General features: G+C 56.1%; 1 protein-coding gene across 1 annotated transcript in view; it reads left to right on the forward strand.

Moving 5' to 3' along the window:
• The window catches only part of SCAPER (S-phase cyclin A associated protein in the ER), a 228,961-nt gene that overhangs the window by 201,672 nt on the left and 4,413 nt on the right, over positions 1-22,876 (forward strand). The window contains 5 exon segments of the mRNA XM_078879101.1: positions 930-1,056; positions 1,058-1,246; positions 1,378-1,527; positions 22,001-22,192; positions 22,448-22,490. Of these exon segments, the coding sequence (XP_078735227.1) occupies positions 930-1,056; positions 1,058-1,246; positions 1,378-1,527; positions 22,001-22,192; positions 22,448-22,490 (701 nt within the window).

Genomic DNA, 22,876 nt, shown 5'->3' on the forward strand with positions numbered 1-22,876 from the left:
TTGACAGAGGCGATTGCGACCGTGCGACGCCGGTGCCAAGGCAGCGCACTCACGTGCACGCACACACACGCACGCACACGCGTGCACACGCACGCATGCACGCACACACATGAACACACAAGCATGCACGCATACATATGCACGCACACGCGTGCACGCACACACATGCACGCACACACGTGCACGCACACACGTGCACGCACACGCATGAACGCACACACATGCACGCACATGAACGCACACACATGCACGCACGCACACACACACACGCACATGCATGCATGCACACGCACGCACACACATGCACGCACACACATGCACGCACACACGCGAACAAAGACAAAGATTCCCCGTATAGCCTTAACAGACTGTTGGGACAAGTGGTGTTGGCGAGCACCTATTAAGGCCGGCACGGTACACGAGGGGGCCGCCTTTGTCTCCCTAGCGGCAGTGTCTTTACACACCGCAACAGGTACTCATTTGAGGCTGAGTCGACCGAGGGGAGGCCCGGGACTGGTTCAGATAATGGTTATCGGTGTTGGCCGTCAGCGGACATCGAACTCAGGATTCTGTCGCGTTCGTAGCGCAGCGTGCTGACCGCTACACTACTGCTCCCCCACGCACACACTGACACACACTGACACACACTGACACACACACTGACACACACACTGACACACAAAGACAAAAGATCCGCCCGTATGGGCATCTACGAAGGCCGACACAGCACACGAGGGTGTGGCCAGGACCAAGCAGGGGCCGACGTGCACACCCCGCACCACGTACTCAATTAATGCCGAGTCAACCTAGGGGAGGCCCAGGAACGGTTCGACTAGGCAACGGGGATTAGTGGCGACGGGGAATGGGAGCTCGGATCCACGGGGGTCGTCGTCGTGCTGACCGCCGCGCCGTCCCTCCCCGCCGCTCAGGTCCGGCGGCCAGAGCCCGTTTGACACGCGGAGGCCGGACGGCACGGGCCTGGCGTCGGTGCTGCGCCTCACCGAGGCGGCCGGGGTGCTCAACCTCCTCTACTGCACGCTGCTGCACGGCGCCGCCCCCCGACCGGGACGCGGCGGCGCCGGCGGGGACGGGGGCGGCCGCCCCTCCGGCCGCGACGACGGCGGCGGCGGCATCGTCGGTCCGCGCGTCGGCGCAGGATGGATACCCGGCGCATACGCTGGGCGTCGCGCTCGAGGGGGTGCGACTGCTCAACAGCTTCGCCTTCCTCGACCTCGCCGCCTTCCAGGTGCCGCGGCGACGATGCGCGGCGGCCATTCTGAGACACGAGCTTTCGGGTCGCGTGCGGTTGCTCGATCGTGCGTGGGCGGTCACGTGCGGTTGGCTCATTGTGGGCGGTCGGTCTCGTGCGGTGGCCAGGAGGTGGTGGGCTCCGAGGGCCTGTCTCTGGCGTTCCGCCACATCGCCAGCTCGCTGCTGTGGTACTGCTCGCACCACGCCTGCACCGAGCTGCTGCACGCCGTCATCGTGTGCGTCGGGTACTTCACCGTCAACAACGCCGACAACCAGGTGGGGGCTCGCGCGCAACACGCACGCACGCGGCGCGCGCGTATCCACAAGCGCGTGCGTGTGTGCCTGTGTCCCGTGGTCCGCCTGGCGCCTGACTCGCCGGGCGGCAATCGATGGGTCGAAACGCGGCCGCGTTCGCGCGGAGAGGCTCGGGCGGCCGGGGCATCCAGGTGCGAGCGCCGGTCCCGCGCCCCACTTTTCGCGGCGTGTGGCGACGATCTGTGAATTGATTTGACTCGCCTGCTCCCACGTGTGCTGCTTTGTTTTAATAATTAATCGCTCGCAGCCACTTGGTGAGTCGTTGGCTGGGTGCAGGCGCTCCCCGCAACCGGTCGGGGGTGGGGGTTAGCGCCATACTTCACCACGTTGAGGAGAGTGCGGGGTTGGTGTAGGGCAGGGCAGGAGGGGCACAAATATCCCAACCCCATCAAAATTACACTTTATTGTTATTGTTTAGGGTTCCATACGGTAAAGGTGCAGCTCTGCAATGTCCTGCTCACGCCACTGCTGGCAGAAGGGCCTCCACTAGAGAGGCACTCTTGAGGGTGTTTGGTCTACTCTTCTACGCTGACCAGCCATCTTGGAAGAGGTGGGAATACCCACACTTTACCCCACCATGCATGATCTACCAATCGAATAACTTCGGCTGGGGGTTGGGGGGGCAGGATTCAAGAAACTTGCCCCATCGTTTCAACCGCCGCGCCGGGAGTTCGAATCGAACCGGTGACCTCTGGGTGCTGTGCTGACCACTACACCACCCGCTACACCAGGGACAAAGACAGAGATCCCCCGTGTAGCCTTAACAAACTGTTAGGGGCAAGTGCTCTTAGTGAGCACCTATGAAGGCCGGAACGGCACACGAGGGGTTACGACACATTTATAAATAACGCGATCTAAACCCAAAAACGTTGATTATGAACTTAATAGACTGTTGGGGAAAGGGCTGTTAGCTGGCTCGGCGCACGAGGGGGTGGGTGGCCAGCACCACGCCCGGCGGCCTTTGTCTCCCCAGGGGCGATATTTACACACACCGCACCAGATACTCAGGCTGAGTCGACCTAGGGGAGGCCCAGAACCCGTTCAGATAACCGTCACTGATGTTGGCCACTGCACCACCCGTGTGTTCACTGCCATGCCATCCGACTCGAGCCAGTTTGATTTCTTTCTTCTCTTATTAGGGGGGGGGTGGGTGGCGGTGTCGGGGCGATATATAAATGGCCGTTAAAATAATAAAGTTACTTTGTCCTTTACGTATAAATTTGCACGAGGCACACTGTAAAGGAAAAGCCAGACCGCACGCCCATTATAAACCTATCACTCTGGTTGGTGTAAGCAATAAAATTAAGTACATTACCTAATTCCTCTTTGAAGTTCCCTTAGTCCTTCACCTCCCGCTCGCCGGCCTTGTTCGGCCGGTTAGCCTCGTTACAAAATTACTCAACATCATAATCACCATCGTAATCATTTGCAGCTCTTTGGCAATCCACAGCCGGATGAAGGCCCTCCTACGCCGTTTTTAGGCTCGTTTGGCCATACTTGACCACGCTGGTCAGCGCTGGTCGATGAAGTCTCGGAGGCTCAGAACCCAGTTCGTACATCGCTCGCCACTAATGTTTGCCGTGGCCGGGAATCGAACTCGCCAATTTGGTAACGCAGTCCGCGAACCTCTGTGCCACCGCTGTCCCCACCGTCAGAAAATCAACATCAGCCGCAATAAACCCACTGCTGGATGAATGCGTTCCCAAGTCACCACCACCCCTCATGACCCCGCAATGTAGCGATCCGCCTGGCACCAGCACACCGGCTGATCTCACCGTCCTGAGCGACTCCTTCAGCATTGTTGACCATCGCCCCTAGTGACGGACGTAATATCATTTGCACGTGGCCAGGCGACCGGGGGAGGGGGGGGGGGCCGTCGGGGCGAATGTTGGGCTCCGTCCCTCGAGTGGCGTCCACGGAGGCCGCGCTCGGCACGCCAAGGCGGTGCCCAGTTGTCTTAAACTGTAAACTATAAAAAAAACTATTTTTATTTTAACAGGTAAGGCCCACTGAGCTATATAGTTCTTTTTTCAGAAGCGACCTGGCCACAAATGATTGCTCAACTAAGGGGCTTGTCACATGTATATTTATCGTCAGCCAAATATTCTGAACGCATGTTTCTAAATGTAGAGGGAAAAACCGGAGGAGCCGGAGAAAAATCCACAAAACCACGCGGAGAGAGACACGCAAACTCCAAATATACAGCCGGCGTCAGGGTCGGGATCGAACCCACGACCTCCTGTATACCAGGCGAGGGAGATAACATCTCCTAGCCACCGTGATGATGAGAGAGAGACACGCAAACTACAAATATACAGCAGGCGTCAGGGTCGGGATTAAACCCACGACCTCCTGTATACCAGGCGAGGGAGTTAACATCTCCTAGCCACCGTGATGATGATGAGAGAGAGAGAGACACACAAACTCCAAGTATACAGCAGACGTCAGGGTCGGGATCGAACCCACGACCTCCTGTATACCAGGCGAGGGAGATAACATCTCCTAGCCACCGCGGCGCCACCATGCAGGCGGTGACGACACGGCCTGGTGTACCTGCGGTGGCCAGACCGACCCGGCTCCAATTAATCTCGCAGTGCCGCCCACCGCGCTGGCTGGCTGGCGGAGCAGTAATATTTACATCAACTTGTAAAGCCAGGCAGCCGTGTGTGCGAACCGCACTCCCTGTTGGACATCAAAGGCCGCGCCGCAACCATTCCCACAGATTTCACTTCACCGGTGTTTCTTTCTCGTTTTGCTTCTGAGAAATTGGGTTTTATTTTGGTCTCCGCTCGCCTCATTCCACCCCTTTAAATAGTTTGTTTTGTTTGTCGCGTCGTACAAAGGAACACGGTGGCGGGTGGCATTAATAATTGACCCGATAGCCACTGCTTTGTGAGGGTTTGGTCAGCGGCAGTGAGCCGTGTGGAGCCAGGGTGCGGCTCCTCGGGAATTGTGTGAAACGAAGCATGAGAAGGCGGTGGTGAGATCGTGGATTCAAATCCCACCATCGTCATCTATTCAGCATCATCATTCGGCCATCAGCATCGTCATCGTCATCATGGAGCCATCACCATCATCATCACCCGACCATCATCACCATCATAATTATTACACTGGTAAAAAAAAAAAAAATTCTGGCCTGAACTTTTGCAGCTGTTTTTGACAAATTTCAGGGTGCTGATTCCAAATCTGATCTCAGATTTGCTCTATCACATCTCATTTTTATGCTATCGGCATACCCCATTTTCATTGATTTTACCCGAAATTAACTCTGTCACTTATGATTGCAAGTTATTGCGAGTCAGTGACTGCTTTAGTGTTAAAATATGGTGCTGTATTTTTAGAATAGTGTGTTTATAATATAATTTTATGTAGATATCCACATTTATTTAATATTTTTCTTCTGCAGTTTTTTTATTGAAAATGCAATATTTGATATCTCCATAAATGTGATAGACAAAAACCGATGCCAGATTTGGAATCAGCACCCCAAAATTACCTTAAAACCATTGGAATACCTCGTGCCAGAAAAAGTGTGTTGACCAGTGAATTATCCAGCTCTCTCGGTAAAATCGACCCAGCTTGAGAGACCCGGTCCCTGCCATAGAACTGTGGAGTTTCCACCAGCGGCTCTGAACCCAGCGCACAGACGGACACACAAAACGGCAGAGCAGCGGAGCAGTGCTCATTTGAGCGGCTACGAGGTGCAGCGTAACGCTGACGCGAGGTGACACGGGCGACGCGATCGGCTCGTGTTGACATTTGAGTTCCGCGCGCTTCGCACTTCGCACTTCGCACACGCAGACAAAGATCGCACGTGAAACCTTCGCGGACTGTTGGGGCAAGTGCTGTTAGCAAGTAGCGCCTACTGAGGCCGGCACTGTGGCACACGTGTGGGGGTGGTGTTGTCAGCACCACCTACGCCCGGCCACTTTTGTCTCCCCAGTGCCGATGTTTGGACAGCGCACCGGGTGTCTCGTTTAAGGCTGAGTGAGCGTGGCGAGGCTCAAGCCAGGCTCAGATGTTACTTGCCATGCCCGGGAATCGTAGCAGATCACTATATTCTGAGCGCTTAGTGGACACCACTGTCCCTACTACTGTTCCACCCCGTGCACGGGCACAAAGATCGTCCGTGTGGAGCCTTGAGCAGGCTGTTAACGCGCACGATTGAGGAGTGTTAGTTTCAGCGGTTAGTGGTGGCAGTTATCGGAACCGCTCCCAGGCCCCCCCCCCCCCCCGAGGTCGACTCAGCCTCAAATGAGTACCTTGGCACAGTGTGTAAATATCAGCATAGTGGAGGCAGAGGCGGCCAGGCGTGGTGGTAGGCACACCACCCCCCCCCCCCCCTTGTATACCATGCCGGTCTTCGTAGGCAGCTTGCCGTGAACATTGTGGTGCGTGTGCACACACGCGAGGATGCGGGAGTTGCACTCGGCCACGCGATCGCGAGCCGACGGCCTCCTCCCCCCTCCCTGCGCCCAACCCGCGGGGTGCGAGAGCCAGCCGAGGGGGGACATCTGTCCTCGTGGCCGTAATTGAATTACTTTGATTCGGGACAGACCGACGTCTTTTACTTTCGCCTGCGTCGTTAGTCCTCGTTAGGCCCAGAAACACCCGGTGAGACCCCCCCCCCCCCCCGCCGCCACCCCCTGCCTCTCCCCCCACCCCCTCCCCCCCCCACTCGTAAGACAATTAGGACCCGTAATTACATTTTTGTGACACTAATCAAAAGAACATGTTTTGTAAAAAAAAAAAAATCTAGGGGTGCTTTTTGTTTCATTCTGTCTTCCCCCCCCCCCGAACCCCGTGCCCCCCCCCCCCACTCGTTGTTAAGTGTCGCTCGACTCGGTTCGCATTCCTCTTTGCGTGTCGCCCGCTCAGCGCTACTCGGCGCCTCCTCGCTCCGCTCAGCGCTACTCGGCGCCTCCTCGCTCCGCTCTGCCAATTAGCGCCGAGATTTCACGTCCCCACCGCTCGCTCACTCGCTCAGGACGGCCGCTGCGCTTGCGGCGCTTGCTGGGCCACCCCGCTCACCCCTCCCCCCCGCAACCCCCGCAACCCCCGCAACCCCCGCAACCCCCGCAACCTGCCTATAAACTCACTAACTCCCATGACTCATCATCACAATTATCATCGGCCGTGATCAGTCCTCCACTGGTGGATGAGGGCCTCCCCAAGCCGCCGCCACCACCTCCGTCACAAGCGCCTGCGTGTGAACCGATTGCATCCCACACAACGATGACCTTTCAACTACGAGACTCAACACATTGGTGAAATAACGTCTTCAGATGAGAGTATACACCAGGCAACGTTTTGGGCAAGGTCCCTTCTTCACAGCACATAGGATCTCTCCGCCCCGCTGACCACGATGTGCGATTACCCGAAACAACACCTATTTAATAATGAGCCTTAAACTGGGGGTTGTCACTTGTGTGAGGTCCAAAAGAACCCGGGAATTATCTCGCAACACCAGAGGAGCGGAGAACAGAGCTGCATCGCCTTGAGTGCTACGTTGTTCTTCTTGGTTCTTTTGGTAAAGTCACGTAGAAGGAAAGTAATAAAATAATACAAATAAAACATAATAAAATAATTATCACGACGTTTCGGCCACAACGCAAGCAGCCGTTCTCAGGTGAAGACCAGGTCTGTCAGGGAGACGTGACTTTACCGAAAGAACCAAGAAGATGAATCCCTGCAGTCACGAAAGCTTTAAATCGAAAAATGCTACGTTGCTGTCATTGCTGTGCAAATGACAACAACTGGGACTTCTAATGTCACGGGAAAGACTCGTGGATTTCCCGGGTCAGCGGCCACCTTTTCCTGGAAAAAACCAGGACAGGTGGCAACCCCGCATTGAACGCGAGCGGCGAGTGGCCGCTGGCTGCGAGATGAACGCTCGCCACATTTCCATATTTTATTGTCGAATTCAATTAAGCAGCTCCCCACCGCTGGGAAATGGATGTGCGGTGCGCCGGGTGGTGGCCGCGGTGGCTGAGGAGAGCTTGGGGTGAGAGGGAGGTTGGGGGGAGGGGAGCAGGACAGGGATGGGGAGGAGGGAGGGAGGCAGGCCAACCACCGCTGCAGCATAGCGTGGGTGTTTGGCCTTTGTCTCTGCTTTTCAGACGCCACTTTGCCATAATTAGCAAAATATTTCCATTCGGCTAATTGAAGAGGGGAGGGCTGATTTACACCGCCCAGCTGCCGCGTGCACTTAGCCGGGGAGGGGAGGCAGGGCGGACAGGAGGCACGTGGGGAGCGCGTGTTTGGAGTGCCCGTGCGTGCTTGTGTGTGTGTATGTGCGTGCGTGCGTGAGTGTGTTTGACCGCACGCGCGTGAGAGATTGTGCGTGCGTGTGTGTGTGAGCGTGCGCGAGTGTGTTCGAGTGCACGCGCGCGTGAGATCGAGCGTATGGAGTTGGGTTTGAGTGGTGGCGGGGTGGTGAGCGCACACTGGGCTGCGGACCCCCGGCGGACGAAGTTAGATTCCAGTGGCAAGCGACAACTGAAGACGTGCTGGTTTTCTCCAGATCAACTCGCCCTGAGGTTGATTACTTGGCTGCCAGGCATGGTTCTGGCCATACCACTCTTGGATATCGCAGGCCTCAATTGGGGCTCGCTGACGCAGAATTTGCCCCAACGGTCTGTTCGGGCTACTGTGTATGGGGATGTGTATATGTGTCCACATGTGTCGTGCTGCTTTATGAAGTTGTTGGAACCAGGTCTCGCTTCCTGATCGTGAAGCACAGTCGACACCCGTGTGACGAAATCGCACGTCGATCTGGCCTGGGCCTCCTCTAGGTCGACTCAGACTATAATAAGTGGCCAAGCGTCTTGTTTATTCCTTCTACAATAGGACCATTGTTCGGTGCTAAACAAGCGCGCACATTTTACAAACATCTCACGTGTAACAAAAGCTAAAGCTGTGACAGGCCAAGATTATTCACACATGTCCTCTTTTTAAATCCTTTATATTAAGTTCACTTGCTTGCTTGCTTGCGCGCTTACGACCGTGCAAATCTTTCGGTCGTTTTTTAACCCACTTACCGTGATCCAATCGAGCTGACATTTTCCACACAGACTCGTTGTGCGTGACAATTTATTTTCGTGAAATTTTTTTCCAAAATTTTACACTTTTTAGGAAAAAAAATGATATTTAATTACCAATTGCTTAATGGTGGCAGCCAATCATCTGACCCATAGGTGGCAGCCATCTCAAGCCAGAGGACGAGAGGACTCTAGCCGCCACGCATATAAAGGATTTATAGTGAAAAACTTTGTTTTTACGGGTTAATTTTTGTAATATATTGATGGTGGTTTGAGAAAATCCTCCGTCGTGTTCCGTCATGCTCCGTCCTACCGATGTTGCCCGGAGAAGACCCGGCACCGCGCTGTGGTTTATACGAGGGGGGGCCGACACTGTCCCTGGCAACACCTCGCAGCTCCCCGCCGACAACAATTGGCAAGCCCTGGTGGTGGCGGTGGCGGTCACCCATCCAAGCACTGACCAGGCTCGAGCCTGCTTAGCTCCCGAGACCCGACGGGATTGGTCGTAGTAAGCGTCGTTGCACTTCAACCACGCCACGCAGCCCTAGGGGTCACTCGCAGAGGTCACGGGTCACAGGTCGCACCTTCTCACTGCTAATCCCTGCAAACCCCAATCCTTTTAGCAAAATTAATGTTTTCACAGAGATGGGAGCTTTTTTTTTTAAGCAGCACATGATATATATATTTGTATATACACATACATGTTTATTCCGCAGTGTTATTAATTTTGACTTTAAAAAATATATTTTCCATTTTGTTCATATTGTCGTCGTTGTCAGCCACGGTCTATCCACCGCTGGATGAAGGCCCCTCCCCACACCGTCAACAGCCCGCGCCGTTCCTGCGATGCCACAGTTCGTCCTCTGCGCTTGAGCTCAACTGAATCGCTCCGTCTCCGTGGCGGTCATCCTCTTGTCTCCTCCCCTCGGCTGTCTAGCCACGAAGAGTCGTGCTCAATCCTGCTGTTCCCTTTGCCCCGATTGGTCGATTTTCCGAGCTCCCTCTCGCGAAGGCCCTTCCGCCAGCAGCAAAGCGCGAGAGACAAATCGGCAACGCGGCGCCTTTACCCTTTTATCTGCACTCGGCCGGTGTCAAAACGATTCTGGGCAGTGGCGATCGACGCAGGATGCGGAATGGGGTCGCGCTTTTGTTTCACACCGGGGCAGATCGCGTCGCACTCGGGGCGCGCTTGCACGCGCGTGTGTGCACACGGAGCGAGAGTGCACGCGCGTGTGTGCACACGGCGCGCACGGGCATGTGTGCACACGGCGCGAGCGTGCACACAGGCCGTGTGTGCACACGGGCCGTGTGTGCACACGGGCCGTGTGTGCACACGGGCCGAGCTTGCACACAGAGCGAGCGGGCGAGCGGCCGAGGGGACTCGTGTTTATTTATTTTAAGCGTTTAAAAACAAAACATCCAGCAGAGAGACATTGCTTAATTTAAGGGGTGGGCGGTGCGGTTGGTGTTGGGAGGGGTGTGAAGACGATGCTGTGTCTAACGGGACGGGGGGGAAATAAAAATCCGCGGCAGCACCAATAAACATTTCGCTTGCGATGTTCCGTTCTCGTAGCGAATAATCGTCATCGTGGTAACTGTTTCCCAGCCTACGCCGGACGAAGGCTGCCCCGTGACTTTCAGTGATGCGGGTGGTTCAACTTGTTTAGACCATACTTCACCCGCACCTCTCACGCGTTGGCAGAGCGCAGCCTGACGACGACAGCAACAAAGCGAGCGCTGCGCCGGGACGTCCGGCCTAGTGCCACGGCGTGTGCAAGTGGCCAGGTTGCGAGGCCCTCTGTGAGGAGCGCGGTGAGTAGCGCAGTGAGTAGCGCAGCAACGGTGAAGCTACTCTCAGCCGCAGTCGCTCGCTCGGTCTCTCCCTCTCTCTCTAGTCGGCGGCCGGTCGTGTCTCATCATCTCTCTTGTATCGCTGCTGCTGAGGTTGCACTCATTACACACACACAGTTCTTGCTACAAAGGAACCACAGTAACTTGCTGATCTCATCAAGGAGCGTAAATCATCATGTGCTCTCCGGTCATCCTCGCAGCCATCGAACAAAGACGGTCGACCGCATTGCGCGCTTTCAGATGCGCTTCTGGGGCCGTCTGGAACACTCTTCCTTCCGATATTAGGAAGCCACTGGAGCTGTGCACTTTTAAATCATCTAGATTGAAAGCTCATTTCTTTCTCACGGCTGGCTACGTACATACGTATATGTGCAACGACGATGCTCAGCGCAGTGCTGCCCTGTTTCCTGACGTGCGTGACGGTTGAGTCTATGGGGCAGGTCGCGCGTGCGGGTCCAGTCTGTTCCCCACCTCCTTGTGGTCGTGGAAGGGGCCCCCTTCCCCCAGCGGTGGCCCGTGTGGGGCACTCGCAGGGCTGCTCCTTTTCATTCCACATCTCAAGGACACAAGACACCAAAGTTGGGTAAATATCTAACCCCACGAAAATTAGGTGAAATGTTTACACGTGTAATTTTATATTCATATATACTCCACTCCCAAAGTCGTCCACAGCCATAGGTTTGCAAATATACATTCACACTTGATTGAGTAAAAAAAAAACACGCGTGTTTTTGTATTCGTGAAAGGAACCCACTGTTTGAATCGACGGCGGCTTCCGCGGATTTTTCTGAAGGCCCCCACTAACGACGCGCACTTGTTTTGGCTAGGAGGGGAGGCCCAGAGCGGCTCCCGGCTCCACTCGGGCCTCTCTTGAGAGCGGGGTGTGAGCAACGGGGTGAGCGACGGGGTGAGCGACGGGTTGAGAGAGGGCGTGAGTGACGGGGTGAGTGAGGGGGTGAGCGGTGATGTCACGGGGTGGTTGCGTGGGGATTACGGGACAAACGAGGGAGCCGTGCAAGAGATTGAGAGGTCGGTCTCGCGGGTTATGAAACGCGGGCGAGCTAGGCGGGTCGGCGGGTGAGCGGGTGACCTCGCGGGTGAGCGAGCGGGCAGGTGAACGAGCAGGTGTGCGAGCGAGCGAGCAAAGGAGTGAGTAAGCACGGAGCACAGTGGGGCAGCCTCACTCGCGGGGAGGGATGCTGGGGGCGGCAGCAGCTCCGCTCTCGTTCCAGGTCAAACGTCAACGAGGGCTGAGCCGTCTAAACCTGACCCCGCGACCTCCGCAAACCTCGCTCCCTTCTCCTCACCCCCTTCCACCCATCCTCCGCCACCGCTTCAACCGCCGCCCACCATCACCACCACCACCACCACATCGCGACTGCCGCCACACAGCCACCGTCGCCACCACCTCCACCATCGCAGCCGCAACATTTTAGAGCCTCGGCGGGGTTGACTGGCGCGGGGGTGGGGGGGGCGGGTTCCCCAAGAGACGATGACCGAGGACAGACGAGTCGAGGAGTGGCGGACGGGGGGCCCGGTGGGCAGGGGTGGGGGGGGCCGGTAGGGGGGGTGGGGCTTTGGTGGGGTGGGGGGGGCCAGTAGGGGGGGTGGGGCCTTGGTGGTGGGGGGGGGCAGCTCTTCGGGGCTCCCGTGCCGATCCAAACCCACGCGACGCACAGGGCAGCGAATCGCTCGCGTAGAAATCATATTGGATGGCGGTTTCGGTTTGTCTGCGTTGTGTGTGGATGAGTTTTCTTGAACCACCAGGTGCCGCTACGTGGACTCACCGCAGTGTTTATAAGGAGAGCAGTTTATTCGCGATCACAAAATCGCGACATTGCAAGCAATGACCCTATTCGCCAGCTTCAAAGAGGCACCTTTCCCCCCACCTTACTCTTTGGTTCTTTCGCTAAAGTCACGTAGGTATAAAATAAAATAAATCACGACGCTTAGATCGCAACACAAGCGGTCGTCCTCAGGCAGAAAAAATATCATCCTGCAGTGGAACTGCTGAAGGTTCAGTTTGGATTCCTGCAGTCACGAAAGCTTCAAATCAAGATTTCCCCCCACCTCCCCGGGTATTTTAAAGCAAAAGTTGGGGGTAGGTGCACGCACTGGTGGGGGGGGGGGGTGGCACGTGCCCCCCCAATGATCCGATCGAAATCCTTAATTTCGATCGGATCATTGGGGTTTATTAGTAATGAATCGGCATTTTGCGATCCCCACTGCCACTGTGTAGAATATTATTACGTGCCAGGGACTCTATGAGATGATAGGACAATAGTCTGAGTCCATAATTGGCAATAAGTAACGGCAAAGCGGTTATAAGTGACTCACAGAATTGTGCGCAGTTGCGTATACAGTCCACACGACTTTCCTGAAGGCATCAACACCTTCAGTGAGCGTGATGCCGATCACACGACGCGGTTCGAATCCGACCCTCGATCGATGGCTGCGCCATCGCCGCACACGCGTCGAATAAAAAGCAAGGGACTAGTCCTTACTTACTAACAACTCTTATAATTTTTCATTGCTGGAGGGGTTGCCCCCGCTACCTGAAAATCCCGGCTCCGCCATTGGGTGCACGCATCTTATAATCCAGCAGCTGTGTGTGTTGTTGTGTGTGAGAGACCAGATTTTGTCTTAACTCGATCGACAACCTTTGCAGAAGGCGAGGGTGCATCTCTACACTCCGGGGGAGCGTCTTAGAATCCGGAGTCTGCTGCAGCGCGCTCGGCATTGTGCCGCGACTCTTTCCTCCAAAGCCGAGTTGGATCCAGCGGCGTCGCGGGCCGTTTTGAACGGAGATCGCGAACGGCGCCCATTTTTCTGCGCCTCCCGTCTCTCCCTTCGTCGTCGCGGTCGTGTGGGGGGGGGGGGGGTGTGGGGGGGGGGGTGTGGGGGGGGGGGTGGGGGGGGGGGGTGGGGGGGGGGTGCCGCCGACGACGTCCCCAACGACGTCCCCCTCCACGGCCGCGGTTTGCCCCCCCGTCGCAAAGCGCCGTCGGGCGCCGCGCCAGCTGAGCACCCCGCACAGCCCGCGGCTGTCGCCTGGCGGCTGCGCGCCCTCCTCCCCTTGGCGTTCCCCCCCCCCTCCTCCCAGGCCCTCGAAAAGGTTGACGGCATGGGAAGGGGGTCGGCCCCCTTTGCCGTGACGCGGCTTCGCGTTCCGGCTCTATACAGAGGGAAGGGGGGTGGGGGGGGCGGCGGCGGCAATCCTCGCGGTGCGAAACGGGCACCGGGAAAAAGGGAATGAGAGCAATCGGAGTGGCGCAGGACAACGGAGGCAGCCACCTAAAGAGAGGAAACAGCCGAGCGGAAGAGAAGCCGAGAAGGAAAGAGGAGACAGCCAAGAGAAGTTGGGGGGGGGGTCGAGAGCGAGAGCGAGAGAGAGAACCCAAGTCTCTGTCACCACGAGGGCCTGAGCGGTGTTGAGATATTTCGCAGGCGGCCTGGTCAGGATCAGTCGCCACTTGTCCGATATTTACGCAGCGACTGACAGTTCGCTGATTAGGCCGAGCCTTGAAGGGCGGGGTGCATCTGGACAGAAGGAAGGAAGCACGGACGTGAAGAAGGAAACGAATGAATGGCGAAGGAACCCTCGTTTCAATGAAGTGAACCCAACAGGGCCCTTAAGTTGTCAACGATTTCGTGTTTTATAGAACACTGCTGCTGCTGAACGGTCAGCACCACTGGACATCGCCGGTTCGATTCCATCTCCGGGTGTGGTGGTTCAAGCAATGGGGAAGGTTTCTTAAATCAGCCCCAGCTGTGTCCACCCAGCTGTACGAATGGGTTCACCATTCGCAGTCAGTCGATCAGCAGGTTGCGTGCGGCGAGGTAAAACGTGGGCACTTCCACCTCTCCCCAATACATCCGAGCGGCGTGCAAGAACTGCCTCTAGTAACGACCCTTACAGCAGCGGCATGTGCGTGCAATCGCAGTGCTGCGCCCTGGACTGCGTTTATATGTTTTTACATTCGCTCAATAACTGGGAGCAGGCTTCACCTGCTTTCTATTCCAGCTCTTTTAAAAGAACGTCCCCGATCATTTGAGTGGATAGAAAATACGACGCGTCCTTTGGAACTTCCCGATAAATACATTTGGCTGCCTAGTCTTAAAAAAACACTTTTTATTTCCACATTTGCCCCCCAAACGTCTGTGAGCAGCACCAGTTTGTTCAGTGTGTGTGGGGAGCGGCACTGTAGCGGTTCGTGCGCTGTGCTACGAACCCGGCGACCCGAGTTCGATTCCAGCTCACAGCCAACACCACCGGTGACGATTACCTGAACCAGTCCTGGGCCTCCCCTAGGTCGGCTCTCCCTCAAATGGGTCCCTGGTGCAGTATGTAAACATCGCCACAGGGGAGACAAAGGCGGCCGGGCTTTGTGTTGACCACCCACCCCCTGGTGTGCCGTTCCGGCCTTCATAGCTGCTCACTAACAACACTTGCCCCAACAGTCTGTTACAGGCTATACGGGGGGTCCTTTGTCTTTGTTAAGTGTCGTAGTTGTCTTGATATTTGTGAACGGAAGGCCATGACCGCCGGCGTCTTTGCGAAGGGGGGGACACGGCGCGTGCGGGGACCCGGGGACTCGGGGGGGGGGGGGTGTTTGTAGCTACTTTGGCAAGCGGTGGGCTTGACAGCGCCGGTGTCAAACCGCGGTGCTCGAGCCCCCATGGTCGTCGTTACGGAGAGGATCGTCACGATGTGGGGTGTGGGGGGGGGGTCTGAATATGAAATGCTGGGTTATTTTAAAATGTGATGCAACATTTGGATGTATAGCCCTCGCAAACAAAACAATATGTTAGGCCTTAAAACATTTTTTTTACCCCAAAATTATGTGGGGGGCGCAGAGGAGGGGTTTGGGGAGCGCCGAAAAAAATCGAAAAAGTAGCTTTTCGCATTTTTCCATGCGACGGGCATAAACCCAACCGTGGTGCTACTTTTCATCTGCCGTAGTCCTTCGGGACCATCGTTAGAAGTCGCAGCGTTCAGATTTTATATCCCTCGTCGGTAAGAATGCGCCTAACTCCTCGAGGCCCTCCAGCCACGCTGGAATCCGGTTGAAACATGCGCGAGATTCTCCCTCCGCCGTGCAGATTGTCGTGGGACGTCAGTCGAACCTGCACCGTGCTCCTCCGCTGCGTAGGCCTCAGCTTGGCTCTCCCTACCGGACCCCGGTGAGGATCGGCGTCGGTCAGCAGAAGCCGGGTCGATCACCGCCGGCCGTCGGTGCGCGCACTCTGAACGTCGGAAAACGCTCGCGCGACCAAGTGTCTCTCATTTTTTCGCTTGCGCGTCAAGCCACGTGGGGGGGGTGGGTGATGGGGGGGGGGCGACCCCCTATTTTGCGCCCGGCTCCTTTCAAATTGACCGCGAGCAAATTTTTTTTCCAGCGCGTGTGCACACGTATCCCGCGCGTGTGTGGCACCGAATCCGTAAAACATCCTGAGAATCCTAACAAAGCAAATCCCCCTCTCCACCTTTGAAGGTCCCTGTCCAGCGGCGACGTTCATAGCGCCGGGAAGCACCTCGTATTTATTGACTTTATTTATCCCTCCCGAGTGTCCTCGCACAAGGTGCACGCTGACACTGTGTGCGTGCCGCGCGGGGACAGTTTCACAAGCGGCGCCTGTTTTTCTTGTTGGGAGGGCCTGGCCGAGCGAGACCTCCACTGCGGGGCGGGGAGAGGAGAGTTCTGTAATGGGGGGGGGGGGCAGTGGAGGAGCGGTGGCGCAGTGGTTAGGCTACTGCACTACGAAGCCAGCGACCCGAGTTCGAATTGCTACTCTCACGGCCAATAACGGTGGCGCGAATATTTTAACCGGTTTTGGGCCTTGCCTGGGTTACACACTCGGTGTGTAAATATCAGCACTGGGGAGACAAAGGCGGCCGGGCGTTGTGTTGCTCACCCACCCCCTAGGGTGCCGTGCCAGTCTCAATAGGTGCTCGCGAACAGCACTTGCCCCAACACGGGGGACCTTTTGGTTGGGGGTGGGCCGGGGGAGTTATGAAAAGAGCATTTGTGGAAGTTAAAGAACAAAACTCTTATCGTATTCATCAGCCATGATCAATCCACTGCTAGATCAAGGCATCCCACAAGCCGTTGCCAATCCCTCACGATCCTGCGACTTAAACAACGTCCACGCTGTCGCTGATTTCATGGCTTCATCTCTCCTCTTACAGCTGGACGTCCGCCCGGACGCGTTGCATTCCTCGGCTGTTACTTTCCGTCCTCATTCTTGACCGTGGGTTTACCGTCCCTTCTTACCCTTGCTTGCAAATCCCGATCTCTGAAGCAGGCCTCGATCATTCAGCGTGTTTTTTACTTCTGTGGAAGTCTCAGTCCGGTCGACGACAACTTAGCACATGGATTTGACGGCGTCGTTCGCTCGGCCTGGTCGACTCACGCAGTCAAACACGGAGTCAAAACTCTCTCACTTATTCAAGTTAGGGGCATGCATTTCCCAGCCGCACCCACTCCCGCCCCCCTCGAATATTATTAAGTCAGCCAATCAGTGAACTCAGTAAATATTTTATCAACATATGTGTATTAACTTATCTCGGTTCGTGTACTAACTCATCTCAGTTAGCGTATTAACTAATCTCGGTTAGAGTATTCGCTCATCTCAGGTTAAGAGGACTAACTCGTCACGGGCTGCGCCTTCCTGCACGTGCAGGGCGGTTGCCTCTTTACGGCTGGCCGCGTTTTCTCTCTCCGATGTCACCGTCGCGCTCTGATCTTGGTCGGATCACTTGCCGACTGTGACGACGGCAACAACGACGACGACGTTGTAGCCACGCCATCGACCTGACGGTGGAGGTTCACGCGCCGGGGCGTTCATGTTTTTTTCTTTCCCTATCCGAGGCGGCCAAATCGTCGTCGCGAGTCTGGGCACGTGCGACGGGCGCCCCCGGCGCGCGGTCACCGCGGGACGGGGCGGCCGCGCTCCTCGCCCGAGCCTCCACGCGTCGCGTAGCCCCAAACCCATTCGCTAAGTGGCGTTGACGTGGGGGTGGCGGGGGTGAAGGAGGTGAATGATGGCTCCTGGCCGGACCGGACGGGGTGCGGAGGTGCCCGGGTTGCTCGCGAGGTCAGGAGGCCCCGCTTACAAATCACCGATGCGGTGCGGCGGTGGCGGCGGTGGCAGTGGTGGAACGAGCACTTAGTTCAAACGCGCGGCCGCGACCATCGGCTCGGTAACAAAAGCCACGGAGTGAGGTGCCTGCACGGCCCGGGGCGTCCAGAGTTCAACTCCACGTTTCGGCCACCCGTGTGATTAAACCGGGGTTCGTTTGTCGCGGATTTATGGTCTCTGCCGGGGCACCGCGATAACTGCGCACAACATCCACCAGTCGCGATGACCGCATGCTGCCGTGTATTTTCCATGGGCCGGGCGAGTGGTTGGGAATGGCCCCGGTATATGACGGCATGCCCGCATCCCGCCGGCATTCCCCCCTCACTGCACCAAGCATGTGTTCCTATTCATAGACGACGCCGATTCATGTCCCGTCATCTTGAGTGGCTGCGTAGAGCCCTCAACTGTTCCTGCTCCGCGAGCGGCAGCGATTTCACAAAACCCACCGCCGCATCGCGAGGTCACCGCTTCCCAGACGGCGGGGGGGGGGGGGGCATCAATCCGCCAAAAGAAAACAAGTTAGGAGAAACCGTGCGCGCATACGCTTGGAACCCCCCCCCCTGCTGCGACGCTCTCCGACCCATTGCTCGTCCTCGCAAGCGTCAGTCCGGGATGATAGCGACCCACTGCGAGCCGCATTGCGAGGTGACGAGGCGGGGTGACATCGTCGTCGCATCGAGGGCACGCGACGCGTACATTCATTGCCTAGGCCGGAAAGGGTTTTTTTTGCTTATTATTGAACAAATTTTTAATAACGCTAGGATCGTTTTCTAGTTTGGATCATCATCACGAGAATTATCATGACCCGTGTTACAGGACGGACGTAGAAACATGCATTGCCGGCATTCAACCTTGGTTGAAAAGCTTAACAACAAAAACGGGGGGCAGGCGTATTCTCCGTTTGCGTAGCCTCGGGAAGGCCATGCCCTCGAGTGCTCAGGCACCCATTTAGTCTCCCTCCGTTCCCTCCTCTCCCTCCACTCTCTCTCCTGAGCGCTGGACGGCTGGTGCCAGCGATCGCTCTCGGCCCCGGCTGCTGCGCATGATTTACGTTGATTTACACTGCGCGCTCTCACGCCGTGCGATAATTATCTGACCCGCTCGCGGATCAGCAACTCCGGAACCGCCCACTCTCCTCCCACCGCTCGCTGTTGCCGGCGCCGCGAGCAAGCAAGCGAGCGAGCGAGCTAATGTGCCTTGCCCAGCGTACGTGCGCCCGTGTTTAAATTTACGACTTTCATCGTACGGGGCTTTAATTCGTTTTTATGTATCTTGTTTCAACTCGCCGCGACCTCGCTCACATCATGCCCCAGGTTGGGGCCCACGTGAGGCCTCTCCTTGCGGGCCGCTCGGTACCGGGTTGGGCCCACGTGAGGCCTCTCCTTGTGGGTCGCTCGGTACCGGGTCGGGCCCACGTCAGGCCTTCCCTGCGGTACTACCGCCATCGGCCTCGTGTTCCAGCGCTGTTTGTTTTCGCAGCGGGCTGGCGCGCCGCGTCTCAAATGTCACGATCGAAAATTACCCCGCAGCCAAGCCCCGTAAAAATAATAATAACAAGTACAAAGAAATGTTCAGCTGTAAAAATGATGTCTGTCAGCATGTGTGTCTTCTGCGCACAAAGTGTGTTGCGGCAGCAGTGATTTGAGCGGTAATCTCTGGACTACTCCCTTGGTCTCCGTGTTCTCTGGTTGTGCCGCGCGTCGTAGCAGTCGCCGCAGTCGCGTTACTCATCTCCGCCGGGGGCGGGGGGCGGTGTGGGGAAGATTCGATTATTTTCTCGTGAAACAGAGCCTCGAGAAGCTCCCTGCCCTTGGCGCGAAACGTCGGACGTCGCGCCAAACAGCGCGCGGCGCGAGCAGAAGAACACTGCGCTGGTTTCGACCTGTCCAAGTCTCATCAGCAGGGAGCGACCGCTGTTAAACAAACACCCTTGGGTTGCCTGGGCGTTACTATAGGCAAGAGCATTCCTCGAGCACAGTGGGGCCCGTTGAGCTGTTAAAGTTAACGACTGCTTAGACTTAAATATACAGACGTGGAGGGTTACCTTGGGAAGGGGGCAGCAGATTCTTCACTCCGCTCGAGTTAAACTACGGAGCGTCCAGTCGTTTCAAAGCAACGGTTCAAACCGGCCTGCGTGGTTCTGTACAAATACACATCCTTTTGGTACAAAATCATCTCCCTAGTGCTGACATTTACATGCCGCGCCAGGTGCTCATTTTAGGTTGAGATGACCCTGGGAGAGGCCCAGGACCAGTTCAGATATTGGTCATCGATCTTGGCTGTGATTGTGAATCGGAACTCGGGTCGCCGTGTTCGGAGCGCAGTGTGCTAAACACTGCACTACCACTCCCCACACACACTCACGCACGCGTGCAAATTATAATTATTATAATTTGCACGCGTGCGGTGCCTTTCACTAAAAGTCTCAAGGCTCCGTGAATGCAAATAATCGCATCTTAACAAACGAAAGAAGCGGGTGGGCTGAATAAGAGCCAAAGAGGAACAAAACGAATCGGAGAGTACATTTTTTTTTTTTTTTACAAGAACGTCGGATTCGAGTTGAGACGTGAAGACGCCAACGCTGTCAGAGAGGGAGAGAGAGCCTCTGACCTCCCCACGTTGTTGTGGGCGCGGAGGAGAGACGGTAAAGTACGCTCGCAAACAAAAACCGAAAGAGAGGAGAGGCCGTAAGGTGACACCGCGGGCACGATGGTCTTTGATGGCCTCAGTCCGCCCCTCTCATTACTTGCCAAAAATAGTTGCGACTCCTTCGTTCAGAAGAGATGAACAGGTTTTCTTGGGGCATTTCCTCTCTCAGCGTCCGTGTCTTCTGTCCTTGCGTGTCTTTCTCACACCGCGCCTTGTGTCTCTCTGGCTCGCCGCATCCTCCCCGTGTCTCCGTGTGTCCCTGCGTGTCCCTCTCTGCCTGTATCGCAACGGTCATCTATAATTGTCGTCGTCTCCGTCACTCGCCATCATCAGCAGCAGCAGCAGCAAGATCACGATTATTACCAGCAGCAGTATCGCCATCATCGTCACCAACAGTATCGTCAGCAGCATAATGACAAGGATCGTCGTGATCAATATCATGATCATAAATCGTCATCATCACTGTCAGTCACCATGATCATCATCATCATCATCACGAAACATCATCATAGCCAGTGGCATTTAGCAAGTGACCGGAACACAATGGCTTGCTGTTGCACAAACACCTCAAAGGCATCTATTACACCCACATTCTCTACGTGGAGACGCGGAGACGCGGGGGTGGGGGGAGAGGGGGGTGGGGTGCGCAGGGGGTGGGGGGGGGACTTCCCTTTTGACAACGATCCGCACACGCACGCCGAAGATGCGTATCGTCATCTCTGGCTCCGTGGGGACCGCCAGGTCGCCCAGCCGCCGCAGGTGGAGGAAGGTGACATTCGTAATGAATCAAAACAAAGTTCGGAAAGGGATGGGGGGGGTAGAAGAGTGGTCGTGGTGTGAACGGCATTGTGCAAAGCAAGGTATTCCGATGATCGATTCAATTTGCCGAGGATGTCGCTCGCCCACGGGGCTCGGAGCTGGCGCGAGAGCGGAACGCCGCCCTACGTCGTGGCAAGGAGCTTCATCGGTGGGAACGGATCGAGCGCGTGGGCACGTGTGAAGAGTAATGACGACGGAGATGATGATGTCTGTGCAAACGTAACAGCCTTGTCGGGCCGTGGAATTAATGTCGAGAATTTGGGCACAAAAACTACCGGCGCGTAGCCCCAACCCAAAAGCAAACATGGACGGTGGTATTGGCTACGGAAACCTACGTTCCGAGTTATCGTGAACATCAACAGCTGTCCGACACGCGTATCTCATTCATGCATTGTGGCCACACAACCCAAACTATGAACGATATCGTAAACCCATCCAGACACACGTAGAGATACATTCAAGACAAAGCAAAGGAGTGCGATTGTGGCCATGCAACATCAGAATATGGGCCACACGTTAAACAACTTTGGTATCCGCTCCTTCAACAGCAGCAGCAGCACTACACGAACTCTCCCTCCCCTGGAGAACTTTCGTCGTGGCGAGCAGCAGACCTCGGCGTTGGCATCCTGCACATCGTGCCATCACACGCACCGTTAGATTAGGATCGTATCGTACAAGATTTTTTTAAATGTTGAGTTTGTAACTTCCGATTAACATTTCCATTTCTCTCTCCCGCTCTCTCTCTCTTTTTTTTTTACAATCAGGAAACAAGAAGATGCTCGGTGTAGTCGCCACTTTGCTTCGTTCATCATTTAGTTTTTTTTTGTTTTTTAAAAGCTTTGCTTTATGTAAACCCCCCCCTTTTAAATGAAATATTTATCAAGATTTATCCCGCTCTCTCTCTGCCCGCCTTCCCCGCTGCCGCGCAGACGATCGTGCAGTCGGGCCGCCAGCCGACGGTGCTGCAGCAGCTGTGCCTGCTGCCATTCCAGTACTTCAGCGAGGCTCGCCTGCGCCGGGTGCTCTTCCCCACGCTGCTGTCCGCGTGCCACCGCAGCCCCGTCAACCGCAGCACCCTGCAGACCGAGCTCAGCTGCACGCTGCTCACAGCCTTCATTCAGGTGCGACGCCGTGGATCCGTTTCGTGGCGACGAGGGCGAGGAGGGGCGGGGGGGTGATATCTCACAGTAGCGGTGGAAGAGGGGACTGCCCCGTGTGGCTCTCCCTTCTTCCAACCCCCTCACCCCTCCCTCGTGTGCTGTGCCAGCCTTCATAGGTGCTCGCTAGCAGCGCTTACCCAGTCTGTTGAAGGCTATATATGGGGGATTTACACAGACGTGTTATGCAAAAACGTGCGTGCGTGTGTCTTTGTGCAGGAGACGATCCAGGCTGCGTCTTCTACCACACGCAAGTACCCAGGTAAGGGACCCTCACCAGCAGCTCATTTAAGCCTTGAGTTCCCAGCTGTTTTCACCCTGGCATCACTTACCCACCCACCGAGACACTTCTTTGCCCACTCAACAAGTCAATGATTCATCCACTCACCCACCCTTTCACTGCTAACCCACCAACTCACCCACCCTACTCGTTCATGCACTCCCTTAATCAGCTATTTACCTACACATCATCAGCTCACTTACTCACCCACCCACCCACTCACCCACCCACCCACGCATCCACCCACTAATCTACTCACTGTGACCCACTTATTCACCCATCTACTCACCAACCCACTCCATCGCTCGCCCACCCACACATTCACCCACCAACCAACTCGCCTGCCCACCCACCCGCTCATCCACCCA

Source organism: Lampetra fluviatilis, chromosome 53, assembly GCF_964198595.1.
Source record: "Lampetra fluviatilis chromosome 53, kcLamFluv1.1, whole genome shotgun sequence".
NCBI classification, from domain to species: domain Eukaryota; kingdom Metazoa; phylum Chordata; class Hyperoartia; order Petromyzontiformes; family Petromyzontidae; genus Lampetra; species Lampetra fluviatilis.